This window comes from Leucoraja erinacea, chromosome 8, assembly GCF_028641065.1.
Source record: "Leucoraja erinacea ecotype New England chromosome 8, Leri_hhj_1, whole genome shotgun sequence".
NCBI classification, from domain to species: domain Eukaryota; kingdom Metazoa; phylum Chordata; class Chondrichthyes; order Rajiformes; family Rajidae; genus Leucoraja; species Leucoraja erinaceus.
In genome coordinates, this window is record NC_073384.1 from 21054679 (window position 1) to 21080328 (window position 25650).

At 40.3% G+C, this 25650-nt stretch overlaps 1 protein-coding gene across 1 annotated transcript in view; it reads right to left on the minus strand.

The window, feature by feature from the left end:
- The window catches only part of vta1 (vesicle (multivesicular body) trafficking 1), a 172257-nt gene that overhangs the window by 54826 nt on the left and 91781 nt on the right, over positions 1-25650 (minus strand). Inside the window, exon 4 of the mRNA XM_055639171.1 lies at positions 15670-15745. Within this exon, the coding sequence (XP_055495146.1) occupies positions 15670-15745 (76 nt within the window). The remainder of the gene's footprint in view (positions 1-15669; positions 15746-25650) is intronic.

The window sequence follows — 25650 nt, forward strand, 5'->3', positions numbered from 1 at the left end:
CGAGCCGCTAAGAGACGTCCCGAGCTCCGACGTACCCGCTACGTACTTACCATGAGTTTGATTTTTTTTTAAACTCGGGAGAGCTCTTGGGTAAACTCATATAGTGGGACGGGCCCTTAAATCTTTCAATGACTCTACGTTATACTTCATAGTTTGTTCAAAAACGCACAGAGATGTTGACCTTAAACAGAAGTAATACTGCTATTGGCAACCATTTCAGAAGGTGGCCAGGCGGTCCTGAGTTACCCGATGGGGAAAGTGTTACTAGAAATATTTTATATTTACTTCGCATTAGTTTGGCTAAGTTCATGGAATTCTTGGGACCAGTGCAAATATCTTGCGCCCACACTCCAAAGAATTTATTTTGAAAATTAAAGAGCCTATGCCACTAGATGAAGCGAAGGAGAGTGTGCCCCGAGTCTCCGTCAACATTTATCCCAGAACCTACTACACTGGATAAATACAAATGTGTACAAAATCTTTCCAGAAACCCCGAGCTACTAATATTGACCAGAAAACAAAATGCTGAAGGAACTCAGTGGGACATGCAGCATCTATGGAGAGAAATGGATAGATGATGTTTTGGGTTGGGATCCTTCTACAAATAGAATGATTTGAAGAAGTTCTCTGCTTCACTGCGAAATGCTCTCAAAATATGACAATATTAAAGTAGTTTTCATAGATTCCAGTAACTGCAGTCTCTTGTATCTTACAAATTTTGACATTGTTCCCTTTTGGTTTGAATATCAAATCAGACAAAGTAATTCATCTATATCTACTTCTCTGATTTTGCAATGTTAAATACTTGGATTATATTTTCCCTCAGCCTTCTGGATTGAGTAATAACAGCTAATCATAATTTAATCAATGACACGCTGTTATTATTCTAGTTTTAATTATTCGGTATTCATTCGAAGGAAAATAAACGTATTTTGGAATCCACAACTTAAAAGGGCATGTCCATGGCAATGTAAAACATGATGATCACTTCCTCACTTCCGAGTTAAAACCTTCCAGTTCAATTGCTTTTATGATTAATGTTTGTCGATTTACATGATTTGTGCACAGGACAACCAAATCCCTTAGCTACCACATTACTTCTAGTCTCTGACTTTAATTCTGAATTGGATTATTTTTATTCAAAATGGGCAAACTCACACTTAACCCTGTTTATTTTGTTTTCAATGGAGTGTTTTGCCCACCCTCTTTGCCTGTCCATATCACTATGCAATCCTCTCTCAAATTCACAAGTTTAATTACGTCTTAGCGTTATACAAAAACTATTCTATTCATCCACTGTCTTCAGATTCCTGGGGAACACAGGAGTCTGAAGTGCTTTAACCTCATCTCCATCTTCTCTCTTCCAGTAATTATCTATCTTTCGTCATAAATGTATCTCTGATTCCTCAGATTATAATTTTTGCTAACCTTATTTCGAAACTAATCTAAACCTCAAATTCAAAGAGGAACCTGCACGTTGATCTATTTATCATGTCTGTAATCCAAACAACCAGTTTAGTCAGATGTGTAGGAAGGAACTGCAGATGCTGGTTTACACCAAAGATAGACAAAAAAAAAGGTGGAGTAAGTCAGCGGATCAGACAGCACCTTTGGAGAAAAGGAACAGGTGACATTTTGGGTCAAGACCCTTCGTCAGAATCTTCAGATTCCTTTTCTTCAGAAATGTTGCCTGACCCCAAGCTTTTTGTCTCTATCTTCAGTTTAGTCAGGTGTTACTGATTCCACTTTGATCAAAAGGTATGCAAGTGTTCAGCCACTGCCTCTTTGATGGTATTTTCTGGTAACTTCACAATAGCTGTTAAATTACCTGAGCAACTCGGTACTGTACGCACAAGGCCACGCGCGAATGATTAGTGCTATTCAATTAATTTTAGCCTTGAGCCTGTACAGCTAGCAGGCAGAAAAGGGCTTTTGATTGTGTTAGCACCATGGAATTAAAATAAAGAATGAAAGTAAAATAATTTCAACACTGAGAGTTAACAATAGTAGGTTCACAACGGAACGCAGAAAGTTGTGACCACTGCCCAGTCCATCATCGGCTCTGACCTACCCACCATCGAAGGGATCTATCGCAGTTGCTGCCTCAAAAAGGTTGCCAACATCATCAAGGACCCACACCATCCTGTCCACACACTCATCTCCCCGCTGCCATCAGGTAGAATGTACAGGAGCCTGAAATCTAGTACACCCAAGTTCAGGAACCACCTTCTTCCCCACAGCCATACTCACCATTAAACAAACTCTGAACCATAACAGTCTATTGCACTTTATCTGTTTATTTATGTGTATATATATGGTCTATGCTATATAGACACACTGAACTGTTCTGTATTTATACGTACAAAATTCTGTTATGCTGCAACAAGCAAGAATTTCATTGTCCTATCGGGGACACATGACAATAAACTCTCTTGACTTGACTTGAGTCTTGAATTGGGCTTGAAGAGATCAGCCATGCAAATAGAAGATATTCCACCTCACCCAAAACAAAAAAAAGTAGGCTGCAATACAGGCCTGGCAGAGCATTATCAGAGAAGACACCCAGCAACTGGTGATGTCCATAAATCACAGACTTCAAGCAGTCAATGCTTGCAAAGGATATGCAACAAAATATTAAACATGACTACTTTCATTTACATGACATAACTGTGTCCCAAGCATTATGGTGCCCAGAAATGGTTGGACTAAGTATAAATGCTGCTGTAATTTCTAAATGTATAAAAATGGCCTTTATTAAAATTTGACAATGTGCACTTTAACTAAATGTGGTTTTTTCTATTACAAATCTCAAATTGTGGAATACAGAGGCAAATAAATAAATGATGGGTTTCTGTCGCAAAAATTGTGGACGGCACTGTATAAAAGACGAGATAAGATGGTAATAAAGTTCGATTGAATTATGTGGATTAAATAAATCTTACCCATACTATGACCGACCTCAGGTCTGGGTGTCTAGTTTCAGCATTATAACTTGGTTGTTCTATAATACTAAACAAGGTATTGATAGTAAAAAACTCAGGATGAAAAATATCCTCATTGTCTAGCTAAAGAAGAACAGAAAACTATTCAGAAACTCCAATAACAGCCAACTTTAGAATGCCGTCGGATTTTTGGTAACTAGGGTTCCCAGAAATCGCTCAACACATACACTATTTCTCAAGCCCCCCTCCTCTCTGAATCCCCACCCATCCCCGCACACATCCACCAACCCATATAGTAGGCCTCGTCCCCCCTTTCTCTCTCTGAACCCCTACCACCCCCCCCCTTACAAAAAATGTTTTCAAAGGCCTCAGTGTCTAGTAAATTTACCGAACTAACCTGCAAATGATTATATTCTCCTTAGTATCTTGCAGAGGATGTAAAAAATAAACTTGAATGTGCAGCTGACGTGCATGGCAAAAGGAGCCAAGAGTGAAGAATGAAACTAATGTTGTGTTTCACATGGTGGTGGTTCAGAAAAAATGTTGAGAAAGATAAGAGAACACGCAACTGTTCTTGATTTATGGGACTGACTTTACTAGAAAACCCCCCACAAAGTACTGGAGTAACTCAGTGGATCTGACATATCTGGAAAACATAGATAGGCGATGTTTTGTGTCGGGGTCCTACTTCAGGGTCTGAAGAAGGGTCCTGACCAAAAATGTCACCTATACGTATTCTCCAGGGATGCTGCCTGACCCACTGAGTTACTCCAGCATTTTGTAAACCAGCATCTGCATTTCCTTCTGTCCATGTCTGACTTTACCAGAGTTGGGCATAAATCACCCAAATAAAGCAGCATTCTTTCAGCAATGTAAATTGTCTTCCCACTTTGTGTCCTCAATTCCCTGTCACCACACCAAGCATTTAGAAAAATAGCCCGAAGAAGGATTCCAACCAGAAATGTTACCTAATCATTCCCTCCGCAGATACTGCCTGTTCCTTGAGTTCCTCCAGCGCTCTTATCAAACCAGTAAGTACAAGTGGTTCTGCTATAATGTGAGATTCCATCACGTAAATTGGTTATAACGTGAAAGATTATACGCAGGCTGCATTGGATACAGGATGATTGCAAAAACCTATTTAAATCTCTGCTTTGAAGGTAACTATAATCTGTTCTGCTATAACATGACTTTCTGTAAAGAATTTGCTTAAGAACGCAACTGTTGCATTATAACAAAACTATGTGTACATCAACTGTAGCTATGAGTATACTCATTCCAATCTCTAGATACCATTTTGACCATTAAATCCAAATGTATACTAGGTTCTAGTACTTCCTACACTTGCATGGCTCTCAAGTTTCTTCTGCAATAAAAGACCTTCATGGTCACATTACTCAATCTCACAGAAGCACAGCAGGCCATTGCTTATCAATAAAGACATATGTTATGGTTCTCTCTGCCTAAGAGAACCTTTATTGCTATATTTTGTTGTCTCAGCATAACATTATTAGGCAGGAAAGAAACTGAATAGATTTAAAATATTTTTGAGAATAAATGCAAACAAACTTGGTGTAGATTGCCTGGCCCTCTGAAAATGTTATTGACTCAAGAATAAAGTATTTTGCAAAGAAATATTAAATCCTTTCCTTTGAAATTTTCACTATCCTCCTCTCAGCTTCAAGTATTGAGCCTGTGGATCACAAAATGCTTCACGTGGGTCAATGTCGTAGCTCAGGATGAAAACGGCATCTGTCCAAAAATCTCAATTGGCTTCTAAGAATTTTAATCCAGCCTGGAAGCCACTGCTGGAATAGGCAACGCGCCTGGAAACCAAAATGATAAATTTAGTTGACAGAAGCCAAATCCTAGTAATTTAACTTCCTTTCAAAGATTTCTAATTTCCTTCCCTTTACCTGTTTACAAGTGAAGAGATTTAAGTCACTAACAATTTTGTTATGGATTTTTGGAAAGTATTTCCAAATGTTCTTTTTTGGCATTATTTACATCCTTCAATCTTCAATTTAAGCTTGTAGACTTACCTAATTACAACTCAGGCTCCTTTTGTAATCAGTTGATCAGGAAAACAGAAAAAAACTCCAAACACACGTCGAAAATGAAGGAGATTCGACCTCATTGGTCCCACACCAGTTCCCTCTCACTCTAACCATCTCTAGCCCCCTTATCTTTCCGCTATGCCCCCTAAATCTGAACCACCATAAATCTATTTCAACCACTTTGGACATTTCACCAATCTTTGTGGAATAAAGTCTTTATATGATTTCTAGATGGACACACTATATTTCTTTGCGCTAACCTTGCATAGAAGTGAAAACGATTTTGCCAGTCCACCCCTCAAAATTAAAAAAAAAACTGTATTAAACTTGCTTTTTGTTTATTCTTTCCAAGAGAAAAGAATGTTAGTTTGCACAATCAATTCTGATTTGCCTAATCCTATTTCATGAACAAACATAGCAAGCCACTCTAAAATCAGAAAATGGCAATAAAGCACTTCAATCTTGAATTCAACAAGATCATAGGTAATCCTGTCTCTGAACACTTTCCAGTATAATATTTTAATCATCAAAAATCAACAGATCTAAAAGACTGATCTCTACTTGTGCATAGCTTCTAATTGAAGATACTTCTTGTTCCCATGCGTATTAATGAACGATTAGCTGCATTAAATTGTACTGGCCACTGTTACCAGTTTACCAGATAAAAAGCTGTAAATACTTCGGTCAGACAGCACCCATGGAGGAAGAAAACTGTGAATTACCTCAGATTACTAAACCGAAATGCAGAAGAATCTGGGTACTCCAAATAATTCATAAATGCCAGCTTGCAGATGTTGCAGGTAAATGCCGCGAGCTTCTGTATCAACTGAGTATTTCCAGAAGTTACTCTTTCAGTATCCACAGTGACTTGATTTTACTTACGGTATATTATTTTAAATGTGACTGAATTGCTTGGAATCTTGTATAAATTTGATGTCTTGCTTTTTCTGGTCTAATCAGAGCAATTTATAATGTTCAGGGTTTTGTACAGCTGAAGGAATTCTTCTGTCACAACAATATGAAATTCCTAATTTTTCACTGAATGCGACTACAAATGAATGTTTCCGTTGAGCCTTGCTCCAAACCATGAGAAAGGAGCCCAAGTGGAATTCCAATACTTCCATGGAAGTACAAAGCTGTCAAAATGTTGGATGAGACTCTATACAGTAATTCTCTCTACCTTCTCTGAAGAAGTTAGAGGGCATTAATGATACAAGGACTGCCCAAAACAGAAGAATTATAGGTTACCTAATTTTAAATGTTGGGTGACATGGTGTGCAAATGACAATCTATTGTTACAAAATTTGCAATGATTGTCATTCATGTGGCAATGGAAGCCCTCTTGACTCTTAGTCATAAATTTGCCATCACACTTTAAGATCTTTAAAATATGACGGTGTTGCCTTTCCTCAGGAATTATATTTAAAACTGTTGGAGATCCTATGCAGAAACACCTTTAATCGTGAGTCTTGTACCTCAGCATGAAAATTCTACCATGTCTTTCATAAACCCACATTAGAAATGCTGAACGCAGTAGTTACTTTAGCTCTGAATATTTTTTATGTATTTTATGTATGGAACACAAAATATTGTGATCCTCCATCATAGACTCCAGACTACTGTATTTCATTAAAATAACCTATCCAAATGTTCACATATTTTGTGAAAATCAATTATCAAAGAATAATTTATTTTTTCTTCAAAAAACATTTATATGTCAGCAATAATGCATCATCATATAATGAAGTGAGCTGAAAGACATCCAGCTGGATTTCCATTGAAGTGGTAACTGATGATATATTTGTAATTAGAGTGTGGCCCAATGATCATATAAAATGCTAAAAATAATCAAACCACAACCAGGCATGGAACAGGATAAAATTTGCCTAGTCAGAAATGTTATGCTTCTGGCTTTTTCTTCTTGTGAGCAAATCAATAGGCAGTGCATGCTTCAACAATCCAAATGTGACAATAATGCTGCTGTTGAAATTGAAGTGCCTCAACTAGATATCAAAATTGAATGTGTATTCATGAGTGAGCAGTGGGCTATTTAATAGTCTTGCTCTGAAATGTTTCATCATTCACCCCATAAACAATTGGCTATCGATTCCACCAGACTGTTGCCTCTAAATCTTCTAAGGCTAAACACCCAATGTTTCACTTCGTTTTTTTGTTATTTCTCTTGCTGTTTATCCTTGTGTCCACAAAGATAATTCACGTGACAGTTGCTCACAGATAGCTGGCAATACGGCTAGAGTTTGGTAACAGCGGAAGCACCAGAATTGTGTAATCTACCACAAGCTCATGGATACAGCTGCGACGTTCTCTGCCCAAATAATTTCACAGTGCTTCCTGTAATTGACAGCTCTTCAGTCCTTTGTCCATACCTTCTTTCTGTACAACAATCTAGCTAACTCTAGGCCCTGCAAGTTAATTTTCCTGGAATCCCCAACAAATTAATTTTATTAAGTAGCACCAACACAACATTAACCCAACAATAAATTATTCACTATTCTGGAGATATAATGAGACTGACTGCTCTTGATAAAGCGTGGGGTCCAGGAGTCCTAGTAAAAGTGAATTCAATAGACATCTAATGTGAATTCCGCTCGTCACTTTAATTTCATGTATCTTGTGTTTTCTGACTGTTGGCAGACCAATTTCCCTCCTGGAATAAATAAAGTTATATTGTATCAATGTGACAACATTTCAAGGTTGGAGGTTATTCTTTGCACAAAAGAAGATGGCTGTAATGTTGGGGTCCAATCATCCTAACTCTGGGATGGCATTGCAGGAGGTCCTCACGGTAGTGTCAAAGGCCCATCTGTCTTTAGCTGTTTCATCAATAAGATTTCTTCCACCATAAATGGGGATATTTATTGATGATTGCACAATGTTCAGTTCCATTCAACAACTGTCAGCTAAGGGAGTTCATGATTGCATGCAACATATCTGAAGAGCACTCAAGCATGGCTGCATAAGTAGCAAATAATATTTCTCCCACAAAGGTGCTAGGTAATGACCGTCTCCAAGAAGGGAGAGTTGGACTACTTGCTCCCGTATTACCATTTCCCGAGTTCCCTGCTGAGCCAATGATCAGAAACTCAATCAACGGAATCATCCACATTAATTAGTACCCTAAAATATCTCTATCATCTATAAAGCAGATCAGTAGTGTAACACAATATCCTCCATTTGCTTGGATGAGCTCAGCTTTGGCAACTCTCAAGAAGCTCCACAACATCCCATCAATCACCCAGAACATTCAGTCCCTCCACCACTGAGGTATTGAAACTGCATTGCGTCCCATCACAAAATTGCACTGTTTATTACTCACCAAGGCTATTCTAACAGCACCTCCTAAATGTGAACCTCTGTCACAAAAAAAGTGTTAAGGCAAGTCAGAAAATGAGTGGACACTATGCTGATTCGCCAGTCCTTCAGAGTGCCTGGGTTCAAATTCTGAATTCCCTGCCCAACAGTATTTGGGAGTATCTTCATCAACGAACTGTAGTACTTCAATGCACTGACTCACCACCATCTTCTTAAGAATAATTATGATGGGAAATAAAAACTGACTTTGGTTCCCAGAAATTAATAAATATTGCATCCTTTAAATGATTCATATAAATCTCTGGACCCTCGGCAGAATCTTAATATCCTGAGGCACGTTGAGCAGAACTGGATGCAATATGCTACTTATGGCCTGACCAGAAGTTTATGAAGGCCAGCAAACCTTCACTGTTTTAATACCAATATCTCTAATTATGAAGTCCAAGATCATTTATGTCTTGCTAAGCATTTCATCATTGCTATCTTCTAGGCCTTGAAAACAGCAATTTTCTCTACAGGCTTCTATGATTTGTTACAAATTCTAAGTAATTGTATACTTATGACAAATAAATGGAGCCCTTTGATTTTTTTCATGTTCAATGCTATTTCATTTGAAAACTGTGAATGGTTATGATTGTGTAACTGGCGACTTAAAATGCAGCCTGCCGCACCATTGCTATCTCGCTTCAGAGACCCACAAATTGCATGGCCCTCTCAGAGCATTTCACTAGAATGTAACTGGCAGTTACACCAAATCCGGATCTTATGGGAACAAATCCATACTCTGGCATCTACAGCACATAAAATGTTACTCACGGCTCAGCTTGCCTCCGAATTAGTTGGTTGCGGGCTTATGGCCTACAATGGAGACTCAATATTTTAATTCAGCAGTGGGAGGGTGGCTGGATGAGGTGCTGCATTAACGCGGATGCCACCTGCCATGGGAAGTTTAACTGTGGAGCCTAGGGAACTTTCATAGGGCACTTACCCATTTCATTGACCGCTTTGTGGGTTAAAGTTCTGCTATAAAAAATCAAATTCTTCAGGATTTAGAAGCTCCTTAGCTCCATTCTACCTCCAATCTCATACATCAAAAAAAAATCCAACGTATTAGCTTAAATTTGTAAAACGGAGTAAATAATTAAACAAGATATGAGAACTCAATTAACAACATGTTGAATGTTTCTGTCAATTGAAGTAAATTTGTAGGCCTGCGTCTCAAAAGCACAAAATGTCAAGTTATCTAATCCAGCTGCACTCTCTTTACTAGTTACAAAGTTAATCTAATTTCCAAATTTCAGTCAGGTACATGCTTAAAGGTTAAAGCAGTCATATAATGACATATAAGTGAAGGCAGCCAACTGTTATAGGCTAATGATGCACAGTGAGTTTCACACACAGGATCTATGCCAAATTAAAAGATTTATGCTGCAAGAAAACACAAGATAGGCTCCCTGCAAAGACTTATCTACATTTATTTGTAGTACTTTTACTCATATGAGACATACCACGTTACTGAATAATGAAATATAGAATTGATTGAAAGATACAGCATAGAAACAGGCCCTTCGGCCCAACAATTCCACGCAACCATTTACAAACCTTTACACGATTCTGTATTCCCACTTTCTCATCCATTCCCTACATACTAGGGACAATTTGCCACTGTGAGGCAACAGCTCAAGCTCCACCAGTTGCACTGTACTGGCCCTTCTATAGGAAAAGAATAGGCCCTTGAATTTTCTACTCTAATCCACCATGAATAAGAAATAAACGCACTTTATTCTCTCACATACATTGACACTCACAGGTCTTGAAGTGCTTTCAAGTATAGGCACAATGATAATGTCATAGGGTGACAGCATCACACATCAGGGAAACAGGCCCTTCAGCCCATTGAGTTAGTACTGAACATCCAGCACTATTTACACAAATCCCATTTTATTCGCCCCACATTTCCATCAACATTTCCAACCTACACACACATTTCCAATTCTATCACTTGACTACACACTAGAGGAAAAAATCAATAGTTAATTACTCTACCAATGCACACATCTTTGGTACATGGGAGAAAAGCTGAGCACCCTGGAGAAACCCAATGTGGTCACAGGGAGAACGTGCATACTCCACAAACAGCACAGGTGGTCAGAATTGAATCCAGATGCCTGGACATGTGAGTCAGCGGCTTTACCAGCTACACTACTGTCCTGCCCAACTGTGGCCATTTGCACACAGCAAGCTTCTGCAAAGAGTAATGTGGTAATAATGACCGTTTGCTGCTTGTCTTCGAGGAATACATTTTAGAAACATAGAAAATAGGTGCAGGAGAAGGCCATTCGGCCCTTCGAGCCAACACCGCCATTTATTGTGATCATGGCTAATCGTCCCAAATCAATAACCCGTGCCTGCCTTTTGTCAGGACACTGAAAAAAAATCCCCAGTTCTTCATCAAAAACTGTCAATAGGATCATTTTTTTCCTTTAAAAAAACAGAATCTTGCATCTCAGCAGAAATTGACACCTCTAAGGTACTTTGTCAGATCACTGCTACCATAAAGCACATTGTTATCTAACAGTTGCATTACATCACTTTGGAATAGCAGAGGGAAAGTTGTAGTCTCATATCCATTTGCAACAAAGGGTGAAGGCTATCATGAACGAGTGATTTGGTGTGAACATATCAAAACTAAATATTCTGCTCCACACCCCTTCTGTTATCCTATTTTACCTTGTAGAATACATTCTATTTTTCTGTCAGTGCCTGTGAAAAAGCACTGGATACGTAATTTGGCTCATGAATTTCTAAATTGATGACCCTTGATTACTGATTGTTCACACAAGGGGGAAAATCTTTCCAAGTCACCATAACAGAGTCCCCCATTAAGTCAATCTCAACCTCTCCTTTTGGAAATAATTAACCTTGGAATATATAAACAATATTTGGATTATTCCGTCTCATATGTGTGTCCTGCCACTTTAGATTTGGCTGACATATCTTAACTTCATTCGCCATTCACCACCTTCAGATTGCAGAGTGAGGAAGGGTTCTGACCCAAAACTTCATCTATTCCTTTTCTCCAGAGTTACTGCCTAACCCACTAAGTGACTCCAGCATTTCGTTTCAGCAAAAAACACCATCTGCAGTTCCTTCCTACACAAAGTAAATCACAAACTCTGGCAAGTTAGTTCACAACCTCACAACATTGCTTGCTCTTAACTCTTCACATTCTATAAGATATTCTTCCAATTCCTGGAATAAATCTGTTTCTATTTATAGACAGGAACCATGACTCCATAAACACTAGGCCATTACCCCCCAGACTGTTTCTGAGCTCATCACCTCTGGCGATCTGCCCTCCACAGCGTCCAAAGTAATCATTCCCTAGCCCCGCACTGCCCGCTTCCACCCTCACCCGAAAATCCACAAACAGAATTGCCCGGGAAGAGTTTGAACGGTCTCCCTGTGACCACATGCGCTTTCTCCAGATGCTCAGGTTTCACAGAAGCATAGAAAATAGGTGCAGGAATAGGCCATTCAGCCCTTTGAGTCAGCACCGCCATTCACTATGATCATGGCTGATCATCCAGAAACAGTACCCTGCTCCTGCTTTCTCCCCATAATCCTCGATTCCGTTAGCCCTAAGAGCTACAGTGGCCACGATAATGTTTGGGCGAAAGACCCATCATTTATTTATTTGCATATGTACTCCACAATTTGATATTTGCAATAGGAAAAATAAATCACATGTGGTTAAAGTGCACTTTGTCAGATTTTAATAAAGGCCATTTTTATACATTTAGGTTTCACCATTTAGAATTTACATCAGTGTTTTTCCATAGTCCCCCCATTTCAGGCCCCATTTCAGCAATGGCATAAAAATAAAAGTAGTCATGTTTAGTATTTCGTTGCATATCTTTTGCATGCAATGACTGCTTGAAGTCTGCGGTTCATGAACATCATTTGCTGGGTGTCTTCTCTGGTGATGCTCTGCCAGATCTGTATTGCAGCCATCTTTAGCTTATGCTTGTTTTGAGGGCTAGTCCCTTTCAGCATTCTCTTCAGCATATAAAAGGCATGTTCAATGGGGTTCAGATCGTGAACTGACTTGGCTACTCAAGAATTGACTTGGCTACTCACGAATTGACCATTTTTTAGCTTTGAAAAACTCCTTTGTTGCTTTAGCAGTATGTTTGGGATTATTGTCTTGCTGTAGAATGAACTGCCAGCCAATGAGTTTTGAGGCATTTGTTTGAACTTGAGCAGATAGGATGTCAGAATTCATTATGCTATTACCATCAGCAGTTGTATCATCAATGAAGATAAGTGAGCCAGTACCTTCAGCAGCCATACATGCCCAGGCCATAACACCCCTACCACCGTGTTTCACAGATGAGGTGGTATGTTTTTGATCTTGGGCAGATCCTTCTCCCCTCCATACTTTGCTCTTGCCATCACTCTGATGTAAGTTAATCTTCGTCTCAGCTGTCCACAAGACCTTTTTCCAGAACTGTGGTTGCTCCTTTAAGTACTTCTTGGCAAACTGTAACCTGGCCATCCTATTTTTTGCAGCTAACCAGTTGTTTGCATCTTGCAGTGTAGTCAAGAGTCAAGAGAGTTTTATTGTCATGTGTCCCAGATATGACAATGAAATTCTTACTTGCTGCAGCACGACAGAATATGTAAACATAATACAGAATGGGAGATAAAAGTTCAGTATGTCAATTGACCATAGACCATATATACACAATAAATAAATAGATAAAGTGCAATAATAATAATAGACTGTTATTGTTCAGAGCTTATTTGATGTCGTGTTTAATAGCCTGATGGCTGTGGGGAAGAAGCTGTTCCTGAACCTGGATGTAACCCGACCATCCTATTTATGCAGCTAACCAGTGGTTTGCATCTTGCAGTGTAGCTTCTGTATTTCTGTTCATGAAATCTTCTGCAGACAGTGGTCGTTGACAAATCCACACCCGACTCCTGAATAGTGTTTCTGATCTGTCGGTCAGGTGTTTTTCTATATTATACATTTTTCTATATTATAGAGAGAATTCTTCTGTTGTCAGCTGTGGAAGTCTACCTTGGCCTGCCAGTCCTTTTGCGATTAGTAAGCTCACCAGTGCTCTCTTTCTTCTTAATGATGTTCCAAACAGTTGATTTTGGTAAGCCTAAAGTTTGGCTGAAGTCTCTAACTGTTTTATTCTTGTTTCTCAGTCTCATAATGGCTTATTTGACTTTCATTGGCACAACGTTGGTCCTCATGTTGATAAACAGCAATAAAAGTTTCCAAAGGTGATGGAAAGATTGGAGGAAGGCCTAGGTGTTGAGAGCTCTCTTATACCTGCACTAAGGAGGCAGCTATAGACAAAGGACAATAGACCATAGGTGCAGGAATAGGCCATTCGGCCCTTCGAGCCAGCATCGCCATTCAATGTGATCTTGGCTGATCATCCCCAATCAGTACCCCGTTCCTGTCTTCTCCCCATATCCCGTGACTCAGCTATCTTTAAGACCCCTATCTAGCTCTCTCTTTAAAGTATCCAGAGAACCGGCCTCCATCGCCCTCTGAGGCATAGAATTCCACAGACTCACAACTCTCGGTGAGGACAAAGTGTTTCCTCATCTCCTTTCTAAATGGATTACCCCTTATTCTTAAACTGTGGCCCCTGGTTCTGGACACCCCCAACATTGGGGACATGTTTCCTGCCTCTAGCGTGTCCAAACCCTTAATAATCTTATATGTTTCAATAAGATCCCCTCTCAGCCTTCTAAACTCCAGAGTATACAAGCATATGAATATACGTTATTACGCACCTGCCCAATTACAATCACCTGTGAAGCCATGTGTCCCAAGCATTATGGTGCCCTGAAATGGGGGGGGGGGGGAGGTTATGTATAAACACTGCTGTAATTTCTACATGGTAAAACCAAAATGCATAAAAATGGCCTTTATTAAAATCTGACCACGTGATTTTTTCTATTACAAATCTCAAAATTGTGGAGTACAGAGGCAAATAAATAAATGATGGGTCTTTGTCCCAAACATTATGGAGAGCACTGTATATCTAACTCTCTCTTGAATACATCAAGTGAATTAGCCTCCACTGCCTTCTGTGGCAGAGAATTCCACAGATTCACAACTTTCTTGCTGAAAATGTTTTTCCTCCCACATTCCAAATAGGTGCATGTTTCTAGATTAATTGGCATGTCAAATTGTCTCTAGTGTGTAGAATAGAACTAGTGTATGGGTGATCGTTGATTGCCACAGACTCAATGGTCCAAAGGCCCTGTTTCCTTGCTGTACCTCCAAACTAAACACAACCCATTGTTTCTCCCTGCTCTTGCTTCACTGAACTCATCTCCACATACCCTGGTTCTAACTTTTTTCCCCCCCCCCCCCCCCCTAATGAGGCCGTTGTGAAACTACAAAAGGAAAGATTACATACACTACAGTTGTATTAACATAGTAAAGAAAACAGATAAGTCAGAGAGAGATGGAATTTTGTTACTGGTTGAAGTATCTAGGATTAGGGGACAGAAGTTAAACATATGAACCAAATCCTTCAGGGATGAGGTTATGTGATATTTTAGCATTAAAAAGTTGATAGAAGTTTGGAGCACTTTGACACAAATGACAATTAATGCCGGGTCAATTGTTACATTAAAATATGAAATTGATAGTTTGTGTTAGTCAAAGATATTAAGGGTTACAGGGAGAAGATGGAGTTAGGTCACACCCAAAGTTGAAAACGACACAAGTTGCTAAGTCGTTTACTCTAGTTAAGCTCTTATGACAATGGCAATTATTTTACAGCACTATCTAAAAACCTCCTCGGTTTAGGACTGTTCTTGGAGATCTTTACAGATCTGATGGCAAGGCATCAGGGGTATTCAACATGATTATGCTTCCACTTCATACTTCCCTTGAGAAATTTCTAAAAGCAGTCTTGACCCCTTCTTTTACAAAAATAAAATACAAGATCAATGAACAACATTATAATGAATCATTCAGTTATTTCCTCAAGTTCTCTGGGACTCTGCTGTGCGTAAATTGGCTGAGGCAATATGCTCGTTAACTACAATTACTGCAATTTAAATATAATTCATTGGCTCTGAAATACTTTGGAATGGCCAGAGTGTGTTTGTTCTGTAGTATTACATGCATCAATACATAAATTATTCATTGAATATATATATTTCTTGAATTTAAGAATTAAAGTACAGTTTTTCTTGCAAAGCATACAGCACTTCATAATGTTAAAAAAAATGCAAGATTTAACCTTTAATCTCGGCACACTATGCAATCCTAGATAAATTATCTGCATACTTGCCTCTTCAGTGAGCTCCCCAAACACGGTAAGGACGTCGTATAACAGACTGGCAGTGTAGAATGATTTGATCATGTTTCTGTGGAAAACAAATGACTATTTCAAAGCATGCCAGGAACAGGCAGGGTTAAACATTGAGTGATACTGCCTGCAATGGGTATAAGACACCTGTGTACAAACCTTCATTGTTGTTGTTATGCTGCTGATTACATGGTCATACCCCAATTGAAAGTAGAAGCCTCTATATTAAAGTTTCCTCAATATGCTGTTGGAATTATGCCAATATCAGTAAGATATTGTCACTATTGAGGCCAACAAGATGAAGCCACAGAGAAAGGAGTAACATTTAAACATGTTTAGATAAATAATTAACGTAATTATTAAAGGATTCCGTTTATTTCCATGTTAGAGTACAGCCAAACCATAAATTAAAGAACATGTCTTTATTACAAGATAGTAAATCTACTGTTCCGGTAGGCGGCGCGGCTCTGGCCAGCAGCGGCCTCTGCAGCCTGTCCGCGTTTTTGTTATTTTTTGTCTGTGTTTCTGTGTAGTTTTTGTTATTTTATGTTGGGGTGTGTGTGTGGGGGGGTGGGGGTGGGGTGGGTGGGGGGGGAAACTTTTGAATCTCTCCCTGCACTGGAGACCCGACCTTTTCTCGTCGGGTCTCAGGTGTCGTTGAGGCCGCAACGAGGAGCGGCCTCCAACGGGAAGAAGCCGGGGACTCTGGTGCCGACTCACCGTTGCCGTCGCGGAGCTGGCCGAGACCGGAGCGGGTGGAGCGGTGGAGGAGCGCTGCCGCTGCTGCTGCTGCTGCTGCTGCTGCTGCTGCTGCTGAGTCGGAGGCTGCTACTGCGGGTCTGCGGACGGCTCGGACGACCCCGCGCGGCTCCCTGGAGGGAGACCGCTTTTCGGGCTGCTGCAACGGCGAATTCTCCCGCCCGTGTTGCGGGGTCGAAGAGCTCCTGGAGCGGGGCCTAACACCATTGCCCCGCGCGGCTGGAACGGCTGCGGGACTTTGCGAGCGCACACCGGGGGCTCCAACATCAAGACCCGGTGTGCGACCTCGCACCACCCGGCGTGGCTTCAATGGCCGCGGGACAATCGCCATCGCCAGCCGGGGGCTTTGACTTTGACTGTGACATCGGGGGGGGGGGGGGGGGGGAGAGTGCAGTGGAGAGATAAGTTTTTTTGGCCTTCCATCACAGTTATGTGATGGATGTTTATGTTAAATGTAATTATGTTGTGTCTGGGGTCTATTTGTTTGTAATGTATGGCTGCAGAAACGGCATTTCGTTTGGACCCCCAGGGGTCCAAATGACAATTAAATTGACTCTTGACTCTTGACTCTTGTAAATCTCCCTCAAACATTCAATCTATTCAGTGCACAGCCTATCAAATATCAAACCTCTCAACTAGGTGGCATTTCTTCAGCCATTCACAACATCCTTTACATGAACACTCTTAAATGGGTAATCACAAAAAGAAGGCCATGCAGTCCAAGCTGGCTCCTATCAGAAAAATCTCTTCAATCCCATTCCACTTCTTTCTCCTTGTAGTCCTGGAACTCATGTTTTCTCCCACATGCTTATCAACTTTACATTCTTCTGCTACTTATCTGCACTAGCAGTTATTTATAATAGCAACAGTTATTGCCAATTAGCCTACCTACATGTCATTAGATATATGCGGAAACAAGGGTATCTGCGAAAAGCCCACATGGACACGGGGAGAAATGTTCAAACACCACACAGATAGAACCCATGGACAAAATTGAACCCAAGCCCCATGGACCTTTGAGGCAGCAGTAGAAACAAAACAAAAGGCATTATATAAGCTTGAAAACTCATTACCAACATCCACTGCACAAAAACTGAAATTTTAGTAACTACCCAATTCGCTTTCAAAAATAATTTAATTCTCTAAAGAATATGGCATTCCACGAAATACAAAATTCCATGAAAATTTACAGATTTTCACCATAATGTCCATGTCATTAGGGTGCTGTCCTCAATTTATAAAGATTGAGGTTATTAAAAATGGACTAATCTAACTGTAAGAAATGCCGACCTGTTTCGACTCTGAAGACATCAGTGCATTATTAATACCATCAATAGCAGTGATAAACCCAAGTTGTTGGTGGACATCTGTTATTCATTAAATCTGCAGTGTTAATCGATTGAACAATCCTTATCAACTTGCTAAGAACATTCGTGTCCCGAGAAATGCAGTGGATGTTATGAAGAGCAGGGGTGTTATAATGGAGAGAATAGAAAAAGGTTTGCGTGTCCAGTTTGAAGCTCGGAATCAAAGGCATATGCCCTTAAGTTTGGAGATGATCCAGGAAAAAGTGAGATGGTTATACTGAGACTTGAATAAATAGGAGGAAGGTGAAGAATCTTCTGAAAGCACGAATAGGTTTAGGAACAGCCTTGGTTGGTTTGAATGTTTCAAGAAACAGATTTCAAACAAAATCTGTATACTGATCTTGAGGGAGGTGATAGCAAGTGTAGATTCAATAGTGAAATAACATTTTCCCAAGAAGCTGGAACTGGAAGAAATCATGAGACGGATGGCCACTCTCCTAAACATGCACTCTCCTACTCTCCTAAACATGTGTTTCATGCACCCATAATGGGGCTGTTTTGCAAGAGTATTCTTATACTCTCATTCCTCGAGGGATGAGAAAAATACTCATTAGAGTTTTCAAAATAGTTAAAGATCACCTTACTCATTTCTGTAGTGGAAGTGCCGAGAATGATTGGAAGTTTGCCTCTCTTACTTAACCACTCAAGAGAAGCCAATAGTTCTAAAGAATACTTAAAGCTAATCTTCCAGTGGCATGGCACAAATCTTTTAAGATTATATTACATCATATTTCACCCCATTCATTGATGTGGTAAATAACTTGGAAAACAGAACATTGACTCACAACCTTTTCAGATGAAAAGAGTTGTCCAAATTTTCACCAAAAGATATATTTTAACAACCTTCAAATGTAATATCTGAACAATGCTAGGAAGAACCCTCATTATTTATCTTACAAACTCCATCAAACTCAATATCATCAATATGAAATAAACCTCAGTGATAACTTTCAACTCTCCTGCTGCCATCTTGATGTGCAAAACCAGCATTGAAGATATGAATTAGAAGTGGGAATGGCCAAGTCAACCACCTACCTGCTCTACCATTCAACAAGATCATAGGCGTTCTGACTGCAACCTCAACCCACATTCCCCATACTCAAGAGTATGCGTCACCCTCTTATTAAGAATCAGTCTGAGAGAATAATCTACTCACATTGGTCTTGGAGGAAGAGAGTTCCGAAGACTTTTAGCCCTCAGAAGAAATAATTCCATCAAGTCTGCCTAAACAGGTGAACCATTATTTCGAGACAGTGACTCTCCCTCAACAAATGATCCAATTTCCTTTTGCACATTGCTGCTTTTATCTTCTTTCAACAACCGATTACAATCCATGAAAGTTTTATTTGCCCATTGTCATAAATCTGTGCCTGCTTGTAACTGAATCAACCACCAGTTGAAACAATGCTTTCATATCAATCACATAATTTTCAATCTCTATGTTAAACACCACATATTAATATCAATTATGTCCTCATGATCACGACCACTAACCCACCCAATGTATTCTTCATTCTGCCACATATTCAACAAATGACTGCATAAGATTATCTTCAAAATAAGCACAATGTTAGGTGAGAAGATGCAACATAATGCAATAAATGGGGAAGAACCCCAGAGGTTGAAGCATGCAATTTGGGCCAAGGGGTTTTAAGTGGTACTTGTTTTCCAAATGTTCCAGAGACGAGTGTAGGGTCAGAGAAATAGCATCTGCCATAGACCTGTTATGGCGGTTGATGAATTACATGTATGAATGCTGTCTGGGAGGCTGGAGTTTAGATGTGCCATGACCAGCCTCTCAAAGCTCTTCATGATAGTGAATGTAAGAGGGATTTGATGTTGCCAGCAATACTGCCTGACTGATTGAAAATCTGATTGAAAACTGCCTGAAGATTGAAAAGACTAGGCTTGTATTCACAGGAGTTTAGAAGGATGAGGGGAAGATCTTATAGAAACATATAAAATTATAATAGGACTGGACAAGCTAGATGCAGAAAAAATGTTCCCAATGTTGGGCGAGTCCAGACCCAGGGGCCACAGTTTTAGAATAAAGGGGAGGCCATTTAAGACTGAGGTGAGAAAAAACGTTTTCACCCAGAGAGTTGTGAATTTGTGGAATTCCCAGCCGCAGAGGGCAGTGGAGGCCAAATCACTGGATGGATTTAAGAGAGAGTTAGATAGAGCTCGAGGGGCTAGTGGAATCAAGGGATATGGGGAAAAGGCAGGCTAGTGATTGGGGACGATTAGCCATGATCACAATGAATGGCGGTGCTGGCTAGAAGGGTCGAATTACCTCCTCCTGCACCTATTTTCCATGTTTCTACTTCACTTTGTGGTCTGCTATTGCATGCAAACCTAGCCACTGCCCATCTCATGCCCATGACAAAGACAGTACACATGTGCTTATTTCAATTTAATTAGAGAGTGTAACATTCTTTAAGAATGCAAAAGCTGATTGCAGCATCAAATGCAAAACCCTCTTGAAACTTAACACGCTGCAAAAATCAGGGCCATAGGGAAAGAAAAGCAAACATTCATCCTTTAATTCCTAAGTAACATGCTGCAGTTTTTTTGATTAATGCAGTCCCCGCTGTTTCTTCACCCACTCACTCCCCTCCAAAAAAAATTTCTTCTTTCTTAAATCAGAAGGGGCCAGAAAAAAAGTGAATTACAGTATGGCGTAATCGTTTCAGCAGATTGCTGGAGCCAAAACATACAGCTTGTGAACAAAAATAAGCACTGTGCTCATTAACTGGGATACTTTAGTGGAAATAAATTGTTCCATCAAAGCGCCCTTTCCCTATTAATAAGCAAAATCTCTGTCAGCTCAGATACTTTAGGGAAACACCTGCAGCTGTAGAAAATTCATGCTGACCACATCATACTCACATAGTGCTCATGCTGCCCATTTCCAATACCATAGCTGTACAAGGTGGAAGCACCTTCCAAACAGAGCTATGATTTTGCCTGCGAGTTACTTGCATACTTGCTCATGGATGCAGGTCCATTAGGCAAGTCATGGAATTTTGGCTGTCTTCTTTTGATTGACTGTATAAGCATACACAAGGACAACCATGACTGTCTCGCACACCGTTCTGTGACGGCATTTCAAAGGATTTGGAGACTGACCAGGGACAGAAATGGCCAGAATCAGAAAAGGCCTGGATTATTTAAAAGGAGGATGGATGAGCCTAACTAGTATCACTCATTATTACGTGCGTGTGATGGCACTGAAGAGAATGCATTCACAGGATGTTGCCAGGATTTGACGGACTCAAAGGGAAGAGGTTCGGCATGCTTGGACTTTATTCCTTGGGGCATAGGAGCCTGAGGAGTGATATTATAGAGGTGTATAAAATCACGAGGGGAATAGATAGGGTGAATGCACGGTCTTTTTCCCAGGGTAAGGGAATCAGTAACAGGGAGGGTTTAAGGTGAGAGGTGAAGGATTTAATAGGAACCAGAGGTGCTATTTTTTTTCTCACAGAGGATACTAGGTATGTTTTTGACGAGTTGTCAGAGGAAGCTTCAAGGGAGGTACAATTACATCTTTTAAGAGACATTTGGACAGTTAGGATAGGAAAGGATTAGACGGATATGGGCCAAATTCTGGCAAATGGCACTAGCTTAGAATGGGCAATTTGGTCGGCATGAATGAGTTGCGATTAATGGCCTGTTTCCGTGCTGTAGGACTAAAATGATTAATAGCATCGATTAATAAGGATGTTGCCAAGTGGCACCAAACAAATAGTAGGGTTGGGCAGTGTCAAAATAGATTTATTAAATGGACATGCTTTATTATGTTAAAAGAACATGGATGTTATCAAATTTAATTAAGAGGGAGGTTGTAACTAGTAACAAAGATCAAGCGAAACAAGTTTGCACATGATATTTGGAGTTTAAGATCTTCACTAACACGCCACACAATTATTGAACAAAATTGGAATGGATGGTATTTGGAATATATCTTAAGCTTGGTTAAATGATAGAAAACAATAGCTCGGCGATCGCTTCGCCCAACACCTCCACTCAGTTCGCACTAACCAACCTGATCTCCCGGTGGCTCAGCACTTCAGCTCCCCCTCCCATTCCGAATCTGACCTTTCTGTCCTGGGCCTCCTCAATTGCCAGAGGCCCAGAGCAAATTAGAGGAACTTTACCTCATATTACGCTTAAGTAGTTTACACCCCAGCAGTATGAACATTGACTTTTCTAATTTCAGATAATCCTTGCTTTCTCCCTCCTTCCCCTCCCCAGCTCTCCCACAAGCCTACTGTCTCCGCCTCTTCCTTTCTTTTTCCCACCCCCTCCCGACATCAGTTTGAAGAAAGGTCTCGACCCGAAACGTTGCCTATTCCTTCTCGCCATAGATGCTGCCTCACCCACTGAGTTCCTCCAGCATTTTTGTCTACCTTCGATTTTTCCAGCAACTGCAGTTCTTTCTTAAACATAGAAATAAACAGGTCATTTTGGGCAGGGATACTCTGATTGGTGAGGGTGATGCCATACATATATCCATGCTGGATCCTTATCTATTTCAATGATTTGGGTGTAGAGATCGTGTAATATATCCAGTCTCGACCCGAAACGTTACCCATTCCTTCTTTCCAGAGATGCTGCCTGTTCTGCTGAGTTACTCCAGCTTTTTATGTCTATCTTTTGTGTAATATACTGGTAGTTTTATTATTATGTGGTAGTCGTGTTCCTACAAAACCACACATTATAGAAAATCATGTCATAAAAACAATGTCAATGGGAACGGAGGGTTCGGGGCTAGAGTTTCAGGTTCACAATTCGCATTTTGATAGAACATCATTGCACACATGTCAAAAGCCACAGACAGACTGCGTTCTTAAGAAACAATGATGCCAATAATTACGACAAGGAGGTTACATATCATACATTTTGACCTTTATTTTCCCCCAAGGCACCTCATTTTCTTCTTGTTAAATTCCAAAGTAACTGTTAAGTTCTTTAGTTCACAATTAAAAGTGCATCAGAACCAATTTGTCCCTTGTAATATAAATGGCATTCTCTAGTTATCCAATACACATTTTCAAAACATACCTTACAGCAGAACTACCTAAAGTTTGGTCGCAATGTTGGTTGCCAGTAGGATTGAGGGAAGTTTCAAAGTATATGGACAGGTCAGTGAATTGGCAAGGACATTGGAGAATAAAATTAGAGGTCTTCCACTTAGGTATCCAAAATAGTTCAGAGATACGGCATGAAAACAGGCCCTTCAGCCGGTTGGAGTCCACACAGACCACCGATCATCCATACACTAGTTCTAGTTTATCCTATTTGTGCATCCTACACACCAGGGGCAGTTTAATATGCCAATTAACCTGCAAACCTGCACTCCTTTGGAATGTGGGGGGGAAACTGGAGCACCCAGGAGAAAACTCAAGTGGTCACAGGAACTAAGTACAATCTCCGTCCAGAGGCGCCCGTGATCCAGGATCGAACTCGGGTCTCTGGCGCTGTGAGGCAGCAGCTCTCCCACTGCGCCAATGTGCCACCCTGTAAATAAAGCATCACTTACTTCAAGCCCTGTAAATAAAGATCAAAATCTTTTTAAAAGGCCGACAACTGTTGTTCAAAGCAAGATGGATGTCCTTGTACAGTGATCAGTAAAAGTGCACATATGCAGAAGCAGCTTGCAATTGGGAAGACAAATGATTAGTTTTCCCTATTTTCAAAATGATTTGTGTGAAAGAGTAGTCTTTCTCCAATTCCACAAAGCAATACCTGCTTATTTCAGGAGTTGAGGAAGGTTCATGAACTTATTTTCTTTGAGAGGGCATGTTTGTGTCAGTTAAACAGGTTAAGCAGACTGGGTGTGTACTCCCTAGATTTAGAAGAATGATAATTAATCTCAATAAACATGTAAAATTCTTAGGGAGTTTACAGTTCTCTTGGCTGAGAAGCTTAGAACTAGAGTTCACACTATCACAGTAAGGGATAGATGTGAAAGGCCATTTGCTTTAACCCAGCATGTAGTAAATCTGTGGGACTCGAACCAAGAGTTGTGGTCAGTAATATTTACTGGATATATTCCAAAGCAAAGATAAATATATTTTTAGGCATTAAAGAAATGAAGCAATACTGAATATCTTGATGTTATTGAATAAAAGGCAAGTATAATTAGGAGCCAAATGTTCGACAACTACTAAATGTTTCTTTTGAATCAGTTGAATTTCAGAATTTTTGTTTCAGCATTTAACATTTTTTTAAATACCCTGAAAATAAGTTCCATTTGCACAAAATCTCAGGAGTTTGAAAGGGTGGAGCGGAGTCATAGTAGACAATAGACAATAGGTGCAGGAGTTGGCCATTCGGCCCTTCGTGCCAGCACCACCATTCAATGTGATCATGGCCGATCATCCACAATCAGTACCCCGTTCCTGCCTTCTCCCCGTATCCCCTGACTTCGCTATCTTTAAGAGTCCTATCTGGTTCTCTCTTGAAAGTATCCAGAGAACCAGCCTCCACCGCCCTCTTTGAGGCAGAAAATGCCACAGACTCAAAACTCTCTGTGTGAAAAAGTGTTTCCTTATCCCCGTTCTAAATGGCTTACCCCTTATTCTTAAACTGTGGCCCCTGGTTCTGGATTCCCCTCAACATCGGGAACATGTTTCCTGCCTCTAATAATCTTATGTTTCAATATGATATCCTCTCATCCTTCTAAATTCCAGAGTATACAAGCCCAGCCGCTCCATTCTCTCAGCATATGCCAGTCCCGCCATCCCGGGAATTAACCTTGTAAACCTACGCTGCACTCCCTCAATAGCAAGAATGTCCTTCCTCAAATTACGGGATCAAAACTGCACACAATACACCAGGTGTGGTATCACCAGGGCCCTGCACAACTGCAGAATGACCTCCTTGCTCCTATACTCAACTCCTCTTGTTATGAAGGCCAACATGCCATTCGCTTTCTTCACTGCCTGCTGTACCTGCATTACTGTTTAGACAGCACTAATGGGGTTAGAAAACTCATGTGCATTGTAACACTCTCAAATTATTATAAAATTCAATAAATACTAGGTTTAGGTTTATTATTGTCATGTGTACTGAGGTACAGTGAAATGCTTTATTTTGCATGCTTTCTGATCAGATCAAATAATACAGTATTATACTTAAATACAATCAACTCAAATTCAAGTGCAACAGAAAGTGCAGAGGAAAATATAGAGCATCTCAGCATATCAGTTCATAGACAAAATCCAATGATGGCAATGGGGTAGAAGTGAATCAGACTGTAGCCTAGTTTATGGAAGGACCATTCCGACGCATGACAAGAGGTGAAGAAGATGTTTCTGAGTCAGGTAGTGCACACTTTCAAGCTGCTGTACCTCCTGCTGGTCAGAAGCAGGGTGGAGGAGGAATGACTGGGGTGGGACAGGTTTTTGATTGTTGGCTGCTTTTCCGAGGCAGCATTAAGTATAGATGGAGTCAATGGTGGGAAATCTGGTTTCTGTAATAGAGTGGGCTACATCCACAACTCTGCAATTTCTTGCAGTTTTGGGCAGAGCTGTGATGCAACCCAACACAAAATGCTGGAGTAACTCAGCGGGACAGGCTGCATCTCTGGAGAGAAGGAATGGGTGACGTTTCGGGTCGACCGTCGATTTAAACCAGCATCTGCAGTTCTTTCCTGCACGTGCAAACCAACACTATGCTTTCTATGGTGCATTTGTAAAGGTTTGAGAGAGCCATTGGAAATATGCTAAATGTCCTCAATCTTCTCAGGAAGTAGAGACAATGGTGTGCCTTCTTGGCTGTCATGTCACTGTGGTTGGTCCACAACAGATTGTTGGTAATGTTAATGATA